This window comes from Cottoperca gobio, chromosome 19, assembly GCF_900634415.1.
Source record: "Cottoperca gobio chromosome 19, fCotGob3.1, whole genome shotgun sequence".
NCBI classification, from domain to species: Eukaryota; Metazoa; Chordata; class Actinopteri; order Perciformes; family Bovichtidae; genus Cottoperca; species Cottoperca gobio.
In genome coordinates, this window is record NC_041373.1 from 15,605,821 (window position 1) to 15,628,797 (window position 22,977).

The 22,977-nt window shown below is 42.7% G+C and overlaps 2 protein-coding genes across 2 annotated transcripts; one reads left to right on the forward strand and one right to left on the reverse strand.

Moving 5' to 3' along the window:
• Window positions 1-720: 720 nt before the first annotated feature.
• Window positions 721-22,321, reverse strand: ift140 (intraflagellar transport 140 homolog (Chlamydomonas)). The gene is given in 32 exon segments (XM_029456186.1): window positions 721-1,681; window positions 1,872-2,013; window positions 2,098-2,264; window positions 2,387-2,599; window positions 3,220-3,423; window positions 3,514-3,636; window positions 3,638-3,697; window positions 4,052-4,180; window positions 4,338-4,481; window positions 4,733-4,865; window positions 4,994-5,089; window positions 5,196-5,386; window positions 5,587-5,764; window positions 16,293-16,513; window positions 17,207-17,338; window positions 17,790-17,925; window positions 18,006-18,127; window positions 18,237-18,354; window positions 18,504-18,580; window positions 18,582-18,632; window positions 18,809-18,900; window positions 19,018-19,090; window positions 19,208-19,411; window positions 19,554-19,696; window positions 19,853-19,959; window positions 20,040-20,131; window positions 20,213-20,388; window positions 20,574-20,704; window positions 20,842-20,963; window positions 21,201-21,422; window positions 21,536-21,699; window positions 22,173-22,321. Coding segments are annotated over 31 exon segments (4,326 nt in total). The 5' UTR covers window positions 21,683-21,699; window positions 22,173-22,321; the 3' UTR covers window positions 721-1,501.
• tmem204 (transmembrane protein 204) lies at window positions 6,478-14,925 on the forward strand. The gene is made up of 3 exons (XM_029456187.1): window positions 6,478-7,781; window positions 8,470-8,625; window positions 12,594-14,925. The coding sequence occupies exons 1-3, from the start codon at window positions 7,502-7,504 to the stop codon at window positions 12,836-12,838; spliced, it is 681 nt and encodes a 226-aa protein (XP_029312047.1). The 5' UTR covers window positions 6,478-7,501; the 3' UTR covers window positions 12,839-14,925.
• Window positions 22,322-22,977: the final 656 nt, after the last annotated feature.

Sequence of the window (22,977 nt, forward strand, 5' to 3'; positions counted from 1 at the left end):
CAGCAAGTTGCCATGGCCTCGACTACACAGAAGAAACTCTTGTTTTCTGCATACTTAATATAACTTTTACTACAAGGAATATCTATAAATGTCACTGAGAAATAATACATATAATACTAACTTCAAACTGACTCGCAGTTAATCCTGTTGAACATGAAAGCGGCTAACGGAGTTATTTCGCGGTACTTTCCCCCGCTGTATCCCAACACATAGACATGATGGGAACCTCCAACAGCTACGTTAAATTATTATTAGTTATATAAGATTTAACAGTTTATTGGTTCAGAAAATGGAAACTAACAAGGCCTCTCTTCTGTAATGTATTTGAACCACTGCTTCTGACTGGGGGGGCCGACGGTTGTTAAATGTCATTGCAGCGCCATCTTGTGACAACAGTTGTAAACGAGAAGCCAACATGTCACCGTGAAACCATTGTAGGCTGTCAGTGATAACAATGACTTCATGTTACAGTTAAAGAATGGGTATTGTTTGACCAGGGAGACTTACATGTTTAGAGAAGTTAAAACAACTGAACAATAGGCCTTTTAAAATTAGACTTGTCACAGCAGGAAAAGCAAACAAAGTGTTTAGCCTCTATACAACAAATCAAAAAGTCTGCTGTGAAAAGGGTCTACCAGTGTGTTTGGTCTATTACAGTTTAATAAACCTATTCTATGAATACCACGACTGATTTAAAACCATTCAGGCCATACAATAGAATTGAATAAAACACGTTTTATTATGGTACAGGAACAATGCATTGAGATGTAAAACACATTGATGTACACGTGCTAAGTAGAAATGGACTCACAAGTTATCAAAAATAGCTTTAAAAATGCTTTACAGAGATATGACTTTTGACACTGAGGGGATACTTACAATTAATACATTGATTTAATAAAAAACACATTGTACCAAATGCATGTAAACCACATAATCAGATCTAGGGATAAATCTCCAAACAGCACATTCATAGCCAAACTTAGATATAAAATTCAGATCAAAAGGCAATAATCTATCTAATCTATGTGAACATGACCAATAATATATCAAAGCTCTACAATTAGAGCCTCTAGTGTTGATTCCTTCACTTGATCCTCAGTCACTTTTCAGTCACACTGTATTGCAGGTCAAAATATTGTTTTTTGAGGTAGGAGACATCCTCTCAGGTCAACCGTTTTAAGGAGTGTGGAAGATGTTATATAATCTCATGAGCGTTTTCTCCCCCCGTCTTGTCTGTCTTCGCTCCACAGTGCTGGTCCATGTATGTGATAATCAAGTGCCTTCTATCAGAACCGATTACTGTGATCATTTCACCGATGTGACTTCAGTTAGTGACTCTGACGCCAAAACAGGCACAGTCGTTCCCGGTCTGTGCAGACTCTTGCATATTCATGCACTTGAACATGCATATTCTTCATACACATGAATAAAGAATCCAAATATATGAAACAATATATTATATTGTTTAACAAAATAGAAAATGATCAGTGAGACTTATTTAAGATACATTTAAGTCCTCCTCCACTTCATCCTCCTCCTTCACACTGTGCCTGCTGTCAACACGATCCATGGGCACGCCCATCTCTTTCTGCAGGGACTCGAGGCTGGCCTGGCTAACGTAGTACTTGACGTTCTGCGATGGCAAAAGCTTCTGGAGCGCCTCCAGTTTACGGTACGCCTGGAGAAGAAAGATGGACAGAAGAGGTAAGAGTTTGTCCAAGGAGTTTTTAGAGTTTGGAACCGTACATCTGGACACATCAGTTTATAATGAAGATGATCAGACATTGACTCCGTTCTTTGACAGGATGCAGATATTTTCTTTTACTCATTTCACCCAATAAATAAGCTAGAAAATAAATGATCGTTACCACTTGGAAGTTGCCTTGCTGACAGTGGTGCTCCACCAGGAAACCAAATGCATCTCCAATCCTGACAGCAGGGTCCAACTCCGGCTCCTCCAGCAAGGCTTCACATAACCGCACCGCCTCACCAGCATCCTCCGTATACAACCTCCAGACAAAAGGATCTCATATGAAGATCACAGCCAGACAAATAACAAAACCTCCCACCAGAAAATACGAGTTATATTCTTACCTGCGTGCATGGACGAACTTCTTGATTAGCGTGACTCTGTGCTGTAGGTCAGCCAGTCTCACTTCCTGTTGTCCAGCTGAAGGGTCCTTTGATTTCGATACGCACTTGAACGCTTCAGTCAAAGCATCTAGAGCCTTTTCATAGTTCTGATAATCATCAATCTCGACCTTAACAATAGTAGACAAGAGGAAACTTGTTAACTGAGTACTTCAAAGCATCATTGATGATGCTTGTTGTCAATTTATAACCAGGCAAATGCCAATATATTCTGTGTGAGATATTGCTGTACCTGAGCACAGGCTTCATAGAAGCCAGCCAGCAGGTCTGGTGCCCTGCCTTTAGTGTAGAAACCAATGATTGTCTTCAAGATCTCTGGATTGTTCCGCCAGTCCAGAGACTGGAGGTAGTTGGCGGCCATGATGAAAAGCTCCTTCTGACGACAAACATTGGCGAAGAATACTATCTTCTCTGTGTCGCCCGACTTTAGGAGCGCCCTCATGGCCTGTTTAACAAACATACATTCAAACATTATTAAGGTATATAAAAAAAAACCTCAGTTCAAGTGTATGCCTTGCCGTCAGACAACAACAGTATTTTTACCTTGCAGAACATGGAAGTTGTTATTGTAGGACTTAGTTTGGAATCACAAAAGTCCCACAATAACACAAACACATTACCGATCGAGGAGGTGGTAGAACAGCAACTCCTGTGTAAGTAAAATTCTTTTTCAATGGAGTCTGGTGGCTTTGGCGAGAGCTTCAGTTCCACGTAGGAAACAAAGATTGTACAGCATTTCTTTTAAGTGGCTAAAATACATTTTGCTGACATCGCCGTCCACAGAAATACATCACTTTGCTCCCGTGCAGTAACACCTGTCTGCTTCTCCAAACTTGGGCTTGTCGACCCCCGTCTACTGTAGTAATACACTGACTATGGACAAGTGCCTCATACCTTTAACTTGCATGTGATTTGTGAGTGTATGCATTGCACATGTTGCTGATGCCACATGACATTAGGCTGACAGAGCAGATGGAGTTATCCCTGATCCTCTTACCCAGATACCTGTGAGATGTTCTAAGCTTGTACAGAATCCATAGTGTTCACTACACACCACAGTATTACCTTCAGCTTGTTGCCCGCCTGTGTGTACTTCTTGGTGGCCAGGTGGTAATTGCCCTGACGCATGCAGCAGTCCGCGATCCTCTCCAGCAGCTCCTTTCGGGCCTCTTCAGACAAATCTTTTGAATCAGTTACAGTCATCCTCTCTGCCAGCTCCTCTGTGATGGTCAAGCTCTGGACCACACACAGCTCCAGGGCTTGGTGGTACTTTGTTCGTACACAAATGAAAAGACACACATAAGTACGCATATATTAATGGATAGTTCCATGTATAGGTGATGATGTGTGAACAAGCACCTTCTTTGCTGCTACCAGTAACTCCACAGCTTTATCATACTGGGAATGTGTGATGAAGAAGTCGGAGCAGCGTGCCAGGAGGGCTGGGTCAGAGTACTCGTTCAGATCCTCAGCAATCAGTTGGAAGAGCAGAGAACTGCTGAGTGGCAAAGGCCAACTCCAGAGCTTTGGACACGTAACCAGCCTGCAGTGGAGAAATGACAAAAAAACAAATATTCCAATGGCTCTCCTCACCCTTTTCTGAAATGTTATGTTTAAATATGCAAATTAAGCATTATCTTATTAAATATGTGCTATGTTTAATACATTTCAGGAACAGAAATCTGAATATTGGATGAAGCCAGGTTCAAAATTCTTGATTCATTTGTTGACTCATTGGATTCAAAGGTTTTTACAGAGGGAATGTTTGATATCTCTTTGTATCTGTATGTGTCTTGCCTCAAATATATGGCGCAATACTGCCCCATCGTGGTTGATTTAGAATGCATCAACCTGAATGTAACCTCAGTCATTCAGAAAAAGCAGACATTTGAGAGACCTTGTGGTAGAGTGCGACAGCTCGGTCCATATGGGAGCCCTTCTCCTCGTAGTAACAGGCAGCCTCCATCATGTCCTCTGCGTTACTGAGCAGAGCCAGATTCATCAGCTGGTCATCCAGACCGTTCTCCTGTTTACACACGATACACACACACGATACACACACGTCAACACCCCACCGAGAGAAAGACTGAGGCACAGCAAGAACAGTGAATAAATCTTAATAAAAAATAAAAGTCTTGTTTCATAAATACCTGTATAGTTGGGTACAGAGTAGAGTCCTTTACCTTACAAAGTCGTATTGCATTGTTGTAGGCCTGAGCTCGTGTGTAGAAGTGGACGGCCTGTTTGATATCATCATGGCCCTCGTAGTGTCTGGCCAGGTGGTATGATGCTGCCCTGTCACCCGTGTCATTGGCTATCTCAGAGGCCTGGCATAATAAATAAATAGTTTAAGAAAATATGAATTGCTGCCTATGTGTGTGTGTGTGTGTGTGTGTGTGTGTGTGTGTATACGTTTGCTGCAATACGTAACTGTGGGTCAAGTCCAAATATTGAGTTTGATCACTGTGGTCATTTCAAAACAATTAGCATCTATATTTAAAAGAAAGCTAGTTTCTCGTACACAATACCCAAAATGATTAAATGTACTACATCACACCCCTAATACAAAGTGGGTCACCTTCTGAATGTTCCCCATGTAGCAGTGCACTCGAACCAGGGAGAGGTAATCCTGGGCACTTTCATAGAAACGCAGCGCTGAATCCATGTCTGACTGGCTCTCCAGGTACTGAGCCCACCACTTGTAGATGTTCCTGGATGGACACGATGACAGGGCTGAGGTTTAAATGTATTTAGTGTTTGCATATATATAGTATGAGAAGCATTTGATGTGCTCTTCAGATGACAAGCTTTTTACCATTAAGAGAAGATCGAGACTTACTTGTCTTTCATTTTGTTAACGTATATCTCCAGAGATGAAGTGTCATCCTGCAGCATTCTGGGCACTTCGACCCTGTGCGTGTCTGAGTTCTCATAACTGTAACAACAAGGCTGTCAATCACACTTTGTTTCCATGGTAACATTTGCATTTAAAGTTAAAAACTACAGTATCATTGATACATCCACAACCGATTCTGTCTTACTATGTGAGAGCCAGCGTCTTGTCGCCTATGGACTCCAGGTATTTGGCATAATTGTAGTAGGTGGTGCGCAGATGGATGCGATCGTTGTTCTCTGCTGTTTCCAAAGCCTGCTGCCATTGGCCAGAAGCCTGGTAGAAATTGTTCAGCAGGTCATAGCGTTGACAGCACTTGTACAACTTTTCTGCATCTTCCTATTGGAGGACAGGAAAAGATGATGGAAAGAGAAATGCTTTTCGGTGCGGAAAGTTCCCGCGGTCTTTGTGTGGTGCACTGCTTAGGCCTAAAAAGAGGACGTGTTATTTTTTAGCCAAATTAGCCAAACTTTATTAGCCTGACTGCGAGTGATGCAGGTCTCATTGGTCATTTTTACCCTGACACTTGAATCTCTTACCAGCATGCCGAGTTGAACGGCCAACATAGCCACTTGTGCTTCTGGCTCAGGCTCAGCCTCCACCTCCTTCAGCGCTCTTGCTGCTCTGGCATTTCCCATATTCCCAAGGCACACGCGCGCCACATCCAGCCGGCGGGTTTTCACACACATCCGTGCCATGTTTTCCCATACCGCTTCACTACAGAGAAGAGAGAACCGGCTTGTTTGCGAGGGAACTGCATTGGTATTTTATTATTAACAGTTTAGGGTTATATTTTTAAGAACCCTTTCCATGTAAAAAAATGGTGACGGATCTGTCCCCAATATGTACCTTTGGTCTCACAGCACTGTGGTATTATATCAACATGATTATAAGAAACACCAGACACTGGTATAAGCATGGAGACACGAGAATGAGTGCAGCACTTTAACACAGAACCAGAGGTGTGCTTTTCTATCTCTGTCTTTCCTTTTTGTCTTGCTGACGTAAATCCGCCCCTTTTCTTTTGCTTCAATTCCAAATGTCAGATTCCACAGCCATCTGGTCTCTATTTGCGTCCACCTCCCTCCTCCTTGCTTTAGCTGATACAGATGTGGGCTGTTTATTAAAGTTAGGCAACAGGAAATACCCCAAATCTTTAGGGGCCCTGCTATAAGCGGGGGAACGGAGGCCAAGTGGAGAAAAAGAAAGCAAGAGCAGTAACTGTTAGCCAAACTCTTGCTCTATATGGTCACAGAAAACCAACCCTGAAAATGAAATGTGAGATACTTTAAAATGCTGAGAAAAACCGAGCTCGCTGCTCACAGGGCGGCAAGATCTAGAGAGCCAGAAAAGGAAAGACAAGAGAAGGAACAGGTCTACATTTGGCCCCTCTTCCCATCCTCTTTTCCTCTCAGGAAACACATCCTGTTGCTGGCTGACTGCGGCGGCCAATATGTTTGTTGCACACGAGAGAGAGGACTTTTAGCGAACGCCCCCTGGGCTCCAGACAAAAGAATACACAACAGTGACGTCTAAGGGGGTCTTTTGGACATTCTCTCACACAAACACACCGACACACACACATATTTAGAGTGATCATGAAGGAGGGAGCTGTCTGTTTAAAGCTCGCTACAGTTGCAAACTGATGTCTCGGACTATGACGAACAGCAACTCCCCCACATTTCAACTGTGACCTCAAGGATTTGCAGAGAAACAGTGAGCGAGGGAGAGAAGGAAAGACTGAGAGACGCTGAAGGAGGTGGATTAACGGACTTTTTGTTCCAGTCAGGCAGTAGAGGCTCTTCTAGTTGAGAGAAGCCACTGACGAGTCAGCTCCGAGCAACACTGTCCCGAGAATCTGTGCCTATTTGCATCTGTGCTCTTCTGAGGGCCAGGTGAAGCGGCTGAAGGGAAAGACAAGAAAAAACGAAAAAAAACAATCTACTGCCTACACAGAGGAGTCAGCTGCACACACAGAACACAGACTAGTGCAATAAGCAACGCACTGAAGAAGGAAAAAGAGAAGATAAAGAAAAACAAGCAAGGAGCTAGATCCAAGAGTCAAGCTGCAGCCAGCCGGAGCCAGTGGAATGGACCTAGGTTCCAGTTGGATTAATCCCCGCGTACCTGCAGTGCTGTCTGAGGAGGAGGGCTGAGGATCTGCTGCAACGGCAACCAACTCCTGAATGAGGATGAATGGAGATGTTCTTTAGCTAAGCCTCAAGACAACACTCTTGCCAATTCCAACTCTGTGTGAGCTGGGAAAACACTCGCTGACAGCTGGAGGAGGAGGAGGTGGTGGCGGAGGAGGTGGAGAGGAGCCAGGGGACCCAGAGCACTGCTGGTGCTACTGCCCCAGAGGAGAGGCAAGGGAGCGGGCAGGACACAGCGGAGGATCAGGGGTCTGTGGAGGGACACGAGGGAGGGGGAGAGGTGGCGGTCGTCGGGCGTCGCATGGCCGTGCAGAGGCTGGTGGCGGCAGCGGTGATGGTTGCCCTGCTGTCTCTGGTCCTAAATAATGTTGCAGCCTTCACCCCCAGCTGGGTCTTGCAGGCCCTGGAGGACGGACGCAAGCGGAGTGTGGGACTATGGAAGATGTGCCCCACTGGTGGGGAAAGGGGCCGCGATGATCTCCAGGCTGGGAGAAGAGGGCAGGGGACACAGAGGCAGTGTGAAAGCCTGGTGTGGGGCTCTGATTATGCAGGCTACCAAGAATCCCGCAGCACCGTCAAATGTAAGTTTTTATGCTAGCGTTGATTTAAACAATGTTATTTATGCCTGCTGTCTCAAAATGTGTCTCATCTCTTTCTCATCCGACTGTTGTGATGTAATAGTTGTCAACAGCAACATGTACATGGGGTATTTCTGCTGTAGAAGTTATTTTAGATTTTACAGATGAAACAAACTGCAGAAGAATTTAGCTGCGAGTCAGTAAAGAGATTAATTATACAACAGATCAACTTGTTATGTACAACATCCATAACGCCTGCCTAAGTGCTTTGCTTCAGGTCGATGGCAGTCTGATGTATTAGAGTAAACAGTAGCACATGGCAGTCGGACAATAATTGATAGTTTGCCATTTATTTTAAAGCCAAATGTTTGTGGGAAATCATATTGCTGACATGGTTTGAGCATAAAAACTACCTGTACTACGAGTTTCCGGGCAGATTTAGTGTCGCGATGGATTACTAAATTAAGCTCCATTGAGAAATTTTCATTCAACAAAAAAGTCTGGGCACAATAGGCAGCACAGCCCACTAACGTTAGACAAAGACGTGCCTCACCGATCATGATAAAATCGTAATCATGTCAAAGTCTGTTTTGTTTTAGACTCAACCCAACTTGTTACACATAATCCAATTAATTAATCCAATGATCACAATGCAGGAAAAATGACACAGCTCTTCTTCTGGTCCCTCAAGTGCAGTTTGACATGATGCGGGCATGTAACCTGATGGCGACAGTGGCCCTGACTGCCGGTCAGCTGATCTTCCTTCTAGGCCTGATGGAGCTGCCCTTCATCACACAGGAATCCCAGTGGTGGGAGGAGGCCATTGCTGCACTCTTCCAGCTTGCTAGTGAGTACCAGTGTTTCTACAACTTGTTTGTTTCAGCAGAAAGACATGCAAAGACGCACCTTTCTGATGAAAATGCTAAGTGTCTTTCTATCCAACAAACTACGCATTTAGTACCATTCTGACACAGAAAGACAGAAATCCAGATGATGCAGGTCAAAGTTCACATGGTCTCTGGTAGAGTGTGAAAGACAGGGGGAGCTACACTGGCTGACTTTCCAACACTGAAGATCAGGCTCTGGGGCCAAATACTGCAGGAAGACACTGTTAAAAGCTGCTTTGAGTTTACTCATTAAAAAATAAACCTTGACGTTTCACAAAATGTAAGTCCAAATCCAAGGTAAATGCAGATAATGTGGGTAAAATAAAAAAGTGCACAGTAGTGGAAACTGTTAATTGACTTCACTTACTGGACGATCGATCATCATTTCTATTTAAACCGTGGTTTTCTAAAACCAAATGCGTTATCTCGCAATTTTAACAAAAGTGAAGAACAATTAGCACATTTTAATGGTCGATGCAACACTTCGGCAGAGGTAACAACCAAACTAAGGGAGAGGAAGATAGGGGAAACTAAGAAAACATAGAGAGGGCCACCCTCAGGATTAATTAGCACATAGGGACATAACTTAAAGACAGTCATGGTAACAAACACCCTTCTCGACAACCAGCACCCATCCATCCCCCTGGGCCACATCAAGAGCTGGCTGGTATGGGCTGTTCCAGTGCCCATGCTGAGGAAGTGTGTTGTGTACAGTGGTCGCTCAGCCAGTTGGTATCATTGTGGCAGAGCGGCATGAAGGGGGTCTGCACTGGGTCTAAATTTAGTCCTAGTAAAGAGTCCATGGGCCAGAGCTGCAGCGAGCCAGGGAGCGACTGTCGGGCGCCAGGATATCCCTGCTCAGGACGAGGAAATGTCTGTGACTACCTGTTATGCAAACCGCCGAGCTGAAGAAGGAAAAAGAGGGGAGGGGGAATGCACGGGAAAGACAGTTTCGACAGGGACTGTGTGTTTGTGTGTGCACTGGCAGGAGGGATTATGTGCATGCAGGTCTGTGTGTGTTGCGATTGTGCGTTAACAGTGTGTTTTGGTAGAGAAATGTCCTGTGGTACACACAACAGCAGGGTGGGAAAAGCTGGCCTAGCTTTTATGTCCAAGAGCATCGGCAAATTAAGAATCTCCTCTTTATCGTTAGCGTCTTCGGCACGCACTGCAGCAGGGAGCAGGGCTTTTATCTGAAGACCTTGGCGAGAGGATTGAGACCCACCCATCATTACAGTATTTTCCAATATTAGACAACAGCACGAGCCAAACTTCAGTGACCAGGAACTCATCTCACCAAAGCATGATTAACAAAGACAATGGCAAAATAAACATAACTCAGTGTCACCAACATGGGTGGTGGATGTTTATAGCTCTTTTGATAATATGGTCAAAAGGATGACCTATGAGACTCGTCCGCAAATGTTGCCATTAGTGACAAAGTCTAAATGGTAATATACAGTACACACCTATTTCCCCTAACATCTAAATATAGTAAAGTGCTCTGGAAAAACAGCACCTTCTAATTTTACTCTCTTACCATATATGGTGAACAAAGCTGCTGAGTCATGAGATGACCTGTGTCTTGTCAAATGGGAAGCTTCCAACGAAAAACCAGAATACTCAGGAGATATTAATAATACAAATTATATTAGGAAATAAAATAGGTGGAGAGTTTTAATCTGGGCTACAAGACTAAAGTCTACTCCACTGAGAGTAAACCAAAGCATTGGACTTTTTTGCCCTATAAGATAAGTTACTACCGACACACTCTGAAAGTCTGTATCAAATCTTCATGGCACTTCATCCAATAGATTTAGATTTCGCTGTTTCTACATTTCTTTCATGGGAATCCATCAGAGAGTAGTTAAGATGTGTGTCTGTGCCGAAGTGGTGGACCAACAACATGGCCAATAACAACACCAGCTTCCTTTGTCTCGTAGTCTCCCTTTGTCTTTGTCTGATAGTAAACTGAATATTTGTGCAGTATTGGACTGTTGCTCGGACACAACAAGCAATGTGATCTTAGGCTTTAGGAAATTAAATGGAGGACTATTTATATATAACAATGGATGAATTAATAGAGAAAATCGTCATCAATAAGAAAAGTTAGTCCGTTGTTTTGAATAAGATTTTATTTTTTTTCTTTACTACATTTATTCAAGGGGCCTCATTTTCAGTTTCTTTTTACCATTCAGTAATCCACTCCCCATCCCTAGTTTAGACCCCCCCACGGAGTCGGTGAATGGGCTTCAGCTCGGACTGAATGGAGATATTTTTACCCATTAGTCTCTTTCTCAGGAATGTTTTCATATTCAGACGTGCCAAAATGTTCAGCTATTGCAAGCAGACTGTGGAATAACAATATCCACTTCCATTCAGTGATATCTCAGCGGTTTTGGCAGGTCCAGGCTGAAAGCACAATATTGGTTGTTTCACCCCTGGAGGCAACTGTGGAATTTGTTTTCTGAATGGACACAGCTTTAACGTGTCAAAAGTCAGGACTGCAGGTCGTGCCCCCTCTGAGATGCTCATTATCATTTCTTTTGATTTTTTCATGAATCGCAACTGTGGGGGCTCAATTCAAATCTGTTCGATCTGGATCGAGTCAAACTTTTCCCAGAAAATCTGAGCCTCATGAGATTCTTGATAAAAGGTTGGAGCAAGTACTAGCAAGAGCAGGCTAGTCACTCAAATCAACTCTGTACCTTTTGAATAAATAAACCAAGACTAACTGGGAGGAAAACAAACCAAGAGAAATACATTTCCAAGACCTGGCCTGAAGATAAGACTCTCTCTGTGACAGATCATGTCAAATGTCCAGCAGATATATTAACCTCGAAGCTTAGGGTGTGGAGAAGAGGGAAGGAAGGAAGGATGGAAAGAGGAAGAAGGGGAAGGAAGTTTGAGAGATAAGTCAGTGCCAAAAAAAGAGGTTCACACAGCCCAGCCTGGCTGGAACCTGGACAGGAGATTATTCATTTTCTTGGATAAGGAGCCAGACAGGTTAAACATGAACAGATTGCGCAAACAGCATTCGTATGCTTACACGCGGCGGTAGACACACAATGATTCAGACACAATTATCCACATCCTCACTTAAAACAATGACAGCCCCTCACTGTACAAGGTAGAGAAAGAAATGTAAATGAATTCCTCCCTTGGTGCCGCTGACTGCTTCAGGAAACTGACTGATTCATATCCTAAAAGCAGTAACATCCATATTTCCAGTGATTATTTTGGGTCCTTGTATTTATACCACTGTGGATGGGACAACTTGAATTAGCATTGATCAACGTGTGCTTTCATACACATCTTTAAAGAATGAGGAAAGGAGTGTACAGTGAAAAACCTTGTACAGATCATAACGTCGATAAAACAAAGATCAAAGAAACAGCCTTGGCATGCAAACGGGAGTTCCTCATCGCGTGAGATACCGTTAATCAAAGAAAAGCTTTTCCGCTCATATATTCATGCTCTGGTATTTTTACGCTACTGAGAACTTTGATCTCGACATCTCAGAAGTTCTTCCTAGGAGGAAGCAGATTTCCACATTCAAAGGCCCCACACAGAGCTCCCGCTGGACTGTGGATACAAGACTACAGGGATGGAAATCTATATCTGAATATGTGCGGGTACATAAAGAGGCTCACTTGCCGTGCACGCTACTTTACCTTTCAGGAGAGGACACTACAGATGAATGGGGATAAACAAACTAATAGATATCACCATGAAACCATAATTCTTCTCCTTGATCTGCCCGAGTGCTTTAAGACACGACCCATTTCCTTTTCTGTGAACAGTTTTTAGCCGCGCTAGCAGCTTAAACATTCAATAAATATATTTAACTGGAACTTGACTTTTTGTTATTTTCACAATGAGTGCATTTTCACTGACTGAAGCCTTTTCTCTCGGTGCTCCCGTACAGGTTTCGTGCTGGTGATCGGACTTGTGACCTTCTACAGGATCGGGCCGTACACACACCTGTCCTACTCCTGCTACCTGGACATAGCTGCTTGCCTGCTGGCCACGATGGCCGCGGCCATGCTCATCTGGAACATTTTACATCGCCGCGATGACTGCCTCGCACCTCGCGTTATAATCATCAGTCGCTCTCTAGCTTCACCTTTCCACCCGCGCCTAGACAATGACTACGTGGAGTCGCCTTGTTGAGCCGCGTGACTTCATAAGCCAAGCCTATAAGGGAATATGGACTACACTGACAAGACTGTGCTCCGCTATTCATGTTTCACTCCAGGAGCCTCCAATGTGACTCTCAAGAGAAGAGTTCTACAACAGCTGGACTAACATGTACCTGCAATTGTAAAACTCTATATTTCACAATTTCTCCCACCATAAACAAAGATATCAGATATCGTTTTGCTGCTTAGTGCACAAAAGTCACAGATTTAACTCAAATTATTGTATAAAGTAGCCCTAAACTTCCAAACATATTCAAAAACTGCATGACGTTTCATTTATTCGTGCTTGGGTGAGACAACTTGTAGCTAAATATGGAATTTGGATGAGGAATGTGTTATACAAAACATCCTACTTATGAAAAGGTCAAGCTGGAACTTGAGCTTTTTTTGTTATATGTGCACTTATTAAATGGCCTCCTGCATAATTATAAATTGGAAACTATGAAAGAAAATACCAGAATACCTCATAGTTGTTTTCATCCTTTTAAAGCTTATTACGATTTTAATACATATTATTATAAATGATATATGTTGCAAGCAGGTAAACTAACAAGGTAAAAGAGTCAGTCAGCCTCAGTAAACGTTTTGATTGGACAAGATTTCATTTTAAAACACTTGATGTGATATTTTAATCTGAAACGAGGGAATATTCTCACTCTCTTTTAATGATTTCGAAATCACATACAAATTTCAATACTCATATTTCACGACGCTTTCCAATACGAAACTCTGCTCGCTTGTGGTACATACTGTATACTTAAATTAATATAATATAGTTGTATAAAGAATAGTGCTGTATTATTCATATCATACTTCTGCAAAGAAATCCAGGCTTCCTATGGGTCCTCGCCAACGGCAAACATAGAGGCACTTTAAAATAATAATATGTCATATAAATTCAATAAAATTATTGGAAAATATTCAAAGACAGTTGTTGTTGTTGTTGTTTTAGTGTCAGAACACCGTCCACTCCTGACAAACGGGAAACTTTAATCATCTACAAATGGAAAATGACAGATATAACATGTATTTGTAAACGTTTAAGAGTTTCAAGAATGTATCTGTGATATTCGAAATTCAAAGTTCACTTACTAACTTTTTACGGAGCTCTTGACCTTCATGGTATTCTTCATCAACTAGAATTTGCTCAGGTGTTATTACGTGACCCAAGTACAGAACTATGTACGCAATACTGTATATCTTCGCTGAAGAGGGCTGTGAGATATGGTTGAAAGCTCCAGAATTGGCCTCAAAATAGTAAGTGAGCATTTAACCCTCAAGATGTGTTAAAGGGAAAGTTCACCCCAAAATCAAAAATAATCTAGTTCCATTATATTCAAGAGAAGGCGATAAAATATCACGACAAGTAAAAGGAAAAATATGTGTTTTTGATTTCAGGGTGAACTGTCCCTTTAGAAGTCCATGTTCTGTCATTTGATCTATAGTTTAGAGCTACAACACACAGTACAGTATAAGAAAAGTACTACACATACTGAATGTTGCTTAACGTGTACAATCTTAAATTCCAACATCGTCGTTAGAAGCTGCCCCAAACCTGCAGAGATGAAACGAACACTCCTGCTACTCTACGAAGATACGTATAAATATCTACATCTTCTAATTCTAACGTTTGCTTCGGGGAGCGGGAATAGCTTCATTAAAGATTGACAGACTAACAACGGCAAATGTAATGGTTTCATGCCGTGAATGACAAATGGCGTACACTGAGAGCACGAGGGTCAAATGTAACACAGCCAATTATGATGAGTACGACATCATCCATTAGTCTCCACTTCACCCCTGAACACTTCCTTGGGTGTTTTTGTTCCTGATGGAAAGGGGGAGTTTTGCTTTTAAATAGCAAATGCAGTGGCAAAAAGACAGTAGGAGAAGGCTCGCATTCATCGCGGGCAGATAACACAGCGGCATGTCACCGAGAGTCAAGGACAACATGAATGAGAGGAAGTAGCAAAGTCTGGACTGAATAAAGACATTCCAACCTGTATCTGACTCGCTGCCTCGGGGTTTTCATACTTTAAATATATGTTTTTGGATTAAGTGAGTTGTACGTGTCATACTTGTTTCTACTTGATTCAGAACATCCAGAGATGAGGCTTCGCAAAGTCCCGTGTGCTGGGAAAAAAATGCCTCCTGGATGGCGAACCCGTCTTTGACTCAGAGATCTGCACCACTGAGACAAGTCCCAGAAGGTGCAGGTTACTGCTGCAGGAAATACATACTCCTGTGGGTGGAGAGATGCGGGAATCGAACACAATGTCGAAAAAAGCCGCAGTAAAAATAGCCATCAATGAGGAACTTAGTAAAGCTGTCATCGTGTCTATTAAACTCTTTGGACTATCCGGCCAGTAGGATATGCTATGTTCCCATTTATTTGTTTTTATGTTTTCCCCTTTTTGCGTTATATTTATACTAAAGCAACACTACAGCAGAATTCTGAGCAAGTGCCCTGAATCACGTATTCTGCTAAAGATAATATCAGATCTCTGCTGAAATCACATATACGTTTCCCCCAACACACACGCGCACACATACAGGAACAGACACGCACATCCTTTTAGTGACCTGATTCACTGTTCGCAAGAATGGAAAGGGCACTCCTTTTGGACCAAACTGGCAGAGAGAACTAATGTGTGTGTGCGTGTGTGTGTGTGTAGTGTGTGTGTGTCACAGTGTGTTTAGAAAAGTACATCCCCTCTGCACTGTAACAGAAACAGTCACATAAACATTGAAGAGTTCCTTCCTTAAGCACAGACACAGAAAAAGTCCTTAATCATGTCCTGTGTTTAAAATACTATTTCATGTACTTACATAAACACATAAAAGTTACGCTCTGCTGGATCTCATTTGATTATAGCGCCATGATATGATACACTTGAAGACCAACTGCATTTACAGTATTTTAAGTGTACACGCCTTTACCAAGACGAATACAGTGGTGTGGCATTTTCTTTCAAGCGATGCAACTTAAAAGAAAATAACAAAATAGGCCGTGTGACTTTATAATCTCAAAGAATATTCAAGTGTTTGACCTGTTATGGCCCTAATAAGCAATCGTAGCCGTCAGACTTTAAGAGAGTATATCAAAGTTAAAGTTTTCCTCCATGTGCTGAATGAAATGAGGGAAGCACGAGAAGAAAAGCAAGAAGCAACGATGCCCAATTCTCAATGTGACTTAAAACCAATAGGTTCCAGCTCTCCCTCTGTAAACCATTGTAGAGCGTCGTGGGGAGAGTCAAGGCTGTAGCAACAATGCTATCCCTGTGGCGTTTGCTCAGCCTTTGAACTAAAGCTTCTGTGGAAGAAGTGACGACAGTAAACCGCACAGGGGCACGCCATCCTTCGTGTCTCCTCTCTTTGAGCCGACACGTGTAATGATGGTATGCTCATATGTTACGATGCCTTACCTCTTGATGAGCTTGATAGACTTAAAGGCTTCGTCCATATCGCCAATGGTCAGGTAGAAGCTGAAGTTGAGCATGGCGTCGCGGGTTGCCTTCTCACAGTTCTCCAGGCCCACAAAGTCTCTGAGAGCTCGCCTGGACACCATATGTGGGAACTGGGTCTGCTGTGGATCTGCTGATGTCGTGGTTGAAATCTCTGCTGACGCTGGATCTTTCTCACCGTGCTGTGGCGGGGAAGACCAGGTAGGAAAACGTGGTGTTAAGATTTGGTAAACGTGCGGTTCCCAGGCAGTAAATGAATGCTGCATGTTGTGAGGTGCGATCAATTGGGCCTCATTCACCAACCGTTCTTAAAACCCACTTTTGGTTTTGATTCTAAAATTGTTCAATGTTTTCTTATTTAGGATTCTTTTCTTAGAGCACACGTATGCACATTTGCTAAAAGAAAGACTACTCTAAAAAGGTAAAATGCTAAATCCTGGGGAAACGGGGAATCGAATAGATAAAAAGGAAAGCAAACAACAACAAAGCATCACAGAAGAAATCTATTCATCAAGACAAGGTGGATGGAAACTGGACACAGAATAGTGACATCTAGATATTTCAGGGACGCACTTGTGCTGCTGATCAAGTAAGCAATACTGTTTAGCTTAATGCAGCACAAGGCACGCACGACCACAGCTGTTGGGAGTCAAGAATACTGAAGCGTTCTGAACAGACTGTCGGGGACAGACACTTACTTCTGGTAAAAAGACACCCCACCTCCGAAATAATAGCTGGGGGTTTGTAAGACCAAACACACAGAGTTTCACTTAAGAATGTCAAAAGTCAAGATTTGAAACAGCCAGCATAAAACCTTCCAGATGCTGTATGAGGAACAACCTCCCAATGACGAGAGGACACACAAGCGCACTCACCTTGCAACTGAAATAATAGTAGGGCACGTCCAGAGCGAGGAGCGCCTGCAGGCCTGAAGGTTTAGGGTAGCAGTCCTGTAGGAGGATCCCGTGCTCCTGCGTACTGAAGAGTGTCACGACCGACACGTCCATCTGAGGAGAAGGAAGGCAAGGCACAGTCAAACTACTTTACGTGTACTTTGCATGGCATCATTTGCATAATCCAAGAATTACGAATGATGGCGAGGGACGTTAAGGTACAGTTAAGAGGAAACGTACGTGAGCTCACATATATATATATATATATATATATATATATATATATATATATATATATATATATATATATATATATATATATATATATATATATATATATATATGTACTGCAGCAAAAATATAACATTCAAATATTTAATAATAATAGGAAGCATGTGTAACGGTCGCACTGGTAACATTGTGATCGATACAGTCGTGAACAGACTGTTGGTAACGACATACTCAATCGTTAACTTAGTAGGCAGTGTAATGTACACACTGATAGAGTATGCGGTACGTTAGTGTGCGATTTCGAACACAACCGATCTATAGGAGCATTCTTTACCGTATCCAAGAAACTAGATGCTGAGGATTCAGAGCTGATGGGCAGCGTCTCACAGACAAAAAGACGAGGTTCACTCTCATCCCAGAAGTGAGACACAGGGCAGCGACTACTGAGCTCTGCTCCCTGAAACTGCTGCCTGAAACACAGCATATATGTACAGTGTAACACGGGCAGAATGCAAATACAGTCAAGAGCGTCAATCCAAACGTCATCTACCTTTCACTTTCTTCTGTCTGTAAGATACCACTGGATGGTCGGCCGACGAAAAAGTCAAAGTGTGTCACAGTGTCCATCTCAACGTCATAAAAGTACACTTTGTGATCCGGTCGCCCGTTAACCTGAGACGAAGAGTTACACGCAGCTTAAATTATGAGAAGTATTCACATATACTGAAATATTGAGCTCTGAAAAACACACATATAGGAGGAGACTGTTGTATGTTGTCACCTGAGAGATTAGGATGCTGACTTGGCTGCCGTTGGCGTTACATTTGACTGACCTCAGGGCTCCCAGATTGGCAATTTGGTCAGTCAGGTTCTTAGCACTGCAGTGAGCTTTGGCATCTCTATAAAAGACACACAGACAGAGCGGCATTGTTGGACAAAAAAGCACTTGAACCTAGAAACAGACATTTACAATACATGGAAGTGAGCTGCCTTTTATGTTTACTACTTTGTCAATTGAAGGATACCAACATCCACAATAACAGTATACCTTCGGGAGAGGTCAAATACTCTAATGTGTGCTGTGTCTGTGCCTACCACCAGGTAAGACTGACACACACTGAGTAGTAGCAGGGTTGCCCTCAGCCTTGGAGAAGGTCAGCAGTTGCTTCACGGTGCCCTTAAGAAAAGAGAGGAAAAGGATGATTCAACAATTAACTACATTTAAAGTGACAGATACGACTTGCCCTCATAAAATCTATTCTAATTCAGCAGTAAAACAACAAATGTATGCTCAAACAGCTGTCATGTGTTAAGGGAATATTAGATAGTAGTTTCCAGGGCGGGACAACCGACCTGTGGCGTGCGAATCTGCACCCTGTTAGGTTCCACAGTGTAGAGGTTCTCACCATGTACAGCTACGACATGAGAGTCACTAGCAAACGATCCTGGGTAATCAACGAGACGTTAGGCGAAGAAGGAAAGTTTAGAGAAATGTGGGAGAAACTTCACATCTATAAAATGTAGTTTGATCTGTTCAGTGGGCGTTTGCTGAAGTCTTGTACCTGTATTCCGAAGACCTGTCCCTGAAAGCTCATACACAGTGACCTGCTTGCCACTCCAGACTGTCACTGAATCCTGTTGGTATGACAACACACAGTAACCATGATATTAACACCAGATGTACTCGTCTTCATGTCTTTCCTTAAGTACAGAGAGACATATTCTACACTTTCGTCTCAACTCCAAACTTACCTTAGTAACACAAACTCCCTTGATGTGCATGTCGGACTGCAGAGCCAGGGGCACTCCTGTGGTGAACTGAGTGATGCTGAGCTGCGTCGGGGTGAGCTGCACTGCTGCCACCTGCTGGCTGAAGTGCGCCGACATCACGTGCTCACACAGGATCAGCACCGTGTTTGAATTGTTGGCCGCCAGCAGATTCAGGCTCGAGCCCCACTGAAGTATAAAAAGGTGTGAACTTTCCCAGCAGATTACGATACATGTTGACAAAACAAATGTGTTTATATTACATTATTTTACATATCTTATTCTAATGTGCTAATATCACATTTTGTAAAAATGCTAATCCAGACAGAACCTGAAGCTGAAGGACATTTCCTTCTATTTCCGTAGGTGTCTGCAGCTTCCACAAGACCTTGGTATCACCTCTGCTGCCGGCTGGCTGCACCACCATCTTCCACATTGCTATGCGCCCATGGCTGGTACCAGCTGCCAAGATTTCTGGGGAGGACGCAACAATATACAAAAACAACGAGACAACGACAATAGTAGGTGAGGTTTGAGAATATGATCTTAAAACTACTAAATCCACGAGAACGTGAAGAGAAATCAGCACTTTGTACTGCTGCCACTATGGGACGAATGTAAAGCAGTTACCTTTTCCTGCACAGTATGAAACACAGTTGATCATCTCTCCTCTCTCAAACCCCAGTGTCTCGTCGAGAGCCAAAACATAGTTGTCGTCTCCGTCCAGGTCCCACAGCCTGTAAAAGAAAGACAGTTATTGAAGATTAAAATGTGAATGTTAACAGTATGTGTGCACAAACAGTATGTGTACACTGACCTGATGACCTGCTCCCCTGTTGCTGTGATGAGGAGGCCGTTCTCTGTCCACACAATGTTGACATTCTGCCCAGTCTTGCTGCTCAACTTCACCTAAGATGAAAAAAAAACATGTTCACAAACCAAGTTTACCGTAAGAATTTTTTTATTGTATCTTTGATGTTTTTTGTGTACCTTCATAAATTCCTGGGCCCCTCCCTCAGGTCCAAGAGTGTACTGTGACAACATCAGCGCGTCTGTGATCACAGCCAGCACTTCTCTCTTCTCGAGGTAGAGCAGTTTCTTGATTGTGCCCTCCACACTGAGAAGTATGCTTGTTTTACAATGCTCATCCACAGTGTGGACTTTACCTGGTAGGTTAAAGGTTTAAAAGTAACATATCTGTTGTCTGGTTGCACAAAAACTGAAAACCATTGATCATCACCAATAGAGATGGTAAAAGTCATGATCTACACACTGTGGCTTTAAGAAAACACACTCACTGTGGTACCAAAATACTTTAAGGTAGCAACACCTCAACACAAAAAACTCTTACCATCTGCAGTGCTGACATAGAACGCGAGTCCCTCCTGTGGGCCCATCTTGAGAGGTGCTCCCTTCCAGCTGAACATGTCCAGAGCACTCTCATCTCCACTAACTGATGCCCGGGCCAACATTGCCACATCGCTGTAAAATGAGTTAGGTTCTATTATCAGCAACACAGCATTCAGATCAAGAGGCCATAGTGATATCACAATGTTTTTAATATTTTCTCACTGCTAAAAAGAAAAACTAACTCTGAGCATGGCATACTGTTTACTTACTCGCCAGGCGAGGGCGGTCTGAAGAGACAGCAAGTTAGAGGTTTGTTGTATTCATGTTTCACAAGATGGTTTCCTTGAAGTCTCCCTCTAGCATCTACTTTCCAGACTGCTAGCGCTCCAGTCTGTCATGAAATAATTACACTATATTTATGTGGTTCTATAAGAAGAATCAAAGTTTAAATATCTGCACGTGCAATTCACCCAGTTTATGTCTTGATTACCCTGCGTGTGCCAAATGAGTCATGTTGTTAATGCTATTTAGGTCCAAGTATTCTCAGAAAATGCATGTTTATTATGTATGGAAATTAGCCTACCAGCATATTCACTGTCTGTGTATACAGTCATGGCAATACACTCACCTGATCACCAGTTACTAAGCGGCTGCCAGAGCTACTCCACTCCAGCAGTGTGATGCAGGCTGCATGTGTGCTGGGAAGGACTGTTTGATCTCCAGAGGGGTGTGTCAGTAACACTACCTCTCCATTCTCCCAGCCTAGTGCCAATACTGGCTTTGTGGGATGCCAGCGCAGCACTGTGGGCGGGTGAAGACGTTCTAAATGGCAGCTCTCTGCACGCTCTCCCTGCATATGCACAGAGATGAAGTATGCAAACTTTGTTAAGTATGCTGTAATTGATCATATTCAGAACACAGGGAATAATAGTGGTTCTGTGTCAGTGTTCATACAGTGTTTACCTGCTGCAGGTAGAGGTCTACATTGCCCCCAGTGGAGGAGCTGCTCGAGGCAACAGCCAGTACAGAAAGGGTTGAGTGCCAGGTCAACTGAGAGGGCACATCACTGCTTTCAGGGGCCTCAATACGGTGGTCAAAATACACCGCCATGTCCCCACTGCGCCTCTCTGGATAAGTGAGATGAAACAGGGGATGGGAGCTGAAGTGGTACCTCCAATATTATACATGGTTATTATTTATGTTGCATTATTTGAATTCACGTTTTTGTATCTGTTGTGCAGCTTAATGTCACTTTTCCAGCTACTTAGCTGTCTGGCTAATTCGTGTTGTAAAAGCCTGGTAATCAGTAGTTAACTCATGGAAGTAACGTTATCCTCAAATAGCATTCAAATGGATAATTTAACTTTACATGTAACAGAGTTGACTTAGCTAGCGTTAGTTCACTAATGGGTACAGATAAACAACGTCGTACACTTAAACATAGCTATGTATTCATTTAATTTAGCAGCGTGATGTGACTAATGATTAAGTTACCTTCAGCTGCTAACGTTAGCTAAGCTAGCCAAAGTTAGCATTCCTTGCTAGCCCTCGCTACTGTGGAATGAAGTTCACGGTTCTTTTAAATTATCTGAAGACCAACCTCACTGCCGTTTTCTTCAGGTTAACGCCAATTTAGTTGTTTTATCTCAAGACAACTTAAACACCGACCGTCACTTCGTGTGGTTGTGTAGCCTCCTGTGTGAGCAAGTAGCGTCTCTCCCTGTTGCCCCTGACAACCTCGAAGGCGGGACCGAGGAGGAGTTACGGAAACTAACGAACAAACCCGAGTCGTTGTCGAAGATCAGCAGTCTAATCTCGCCAAAGGAATTACATTTTTTGTTTGTTTTGAAACTCAGTTTATTCTACAAGCAAGTTTAGAGAAGGATATATTGATATTCAGCATAACCATGCAGTAATTTGCTGTATTCAATTTAAATTCAAAGATTTATCCTGAAAGTTAAGATCTAATATCATTTTCACAGTGCTTACATTCACTCAGTTTTATCAAAATGAAATTGGGAAACATGCAGATTGCTGGATTTGATGTTGTACCTTGTTATGGTATGGTGGTAAATAATTCAGTTGCTGATCAATCACGGGTATGAATATTTCACATCTGCAATTCTAAACAGAATTTGATTGGAAACTCATTCCTGTTTTATTTTATCCATGTTTTGTATGAGCTGTTCACTGCTGCCAAGGGAAAATCTTCTGTACTAGTTATATCTCTATTAACCATAAAATAAGTCTGTTAATCAATGCGGATCTTGCTGCTAAATATGCCAAGGAAACCGAGTCAAGGTCATTAAGAATAAAACTATAAACAAATGTATATTTAAAAATATTTCATTGTTTGGGAACATACATGTCATTTATGTCGCAGGGGGAAGTAGTAGTAGTATTTC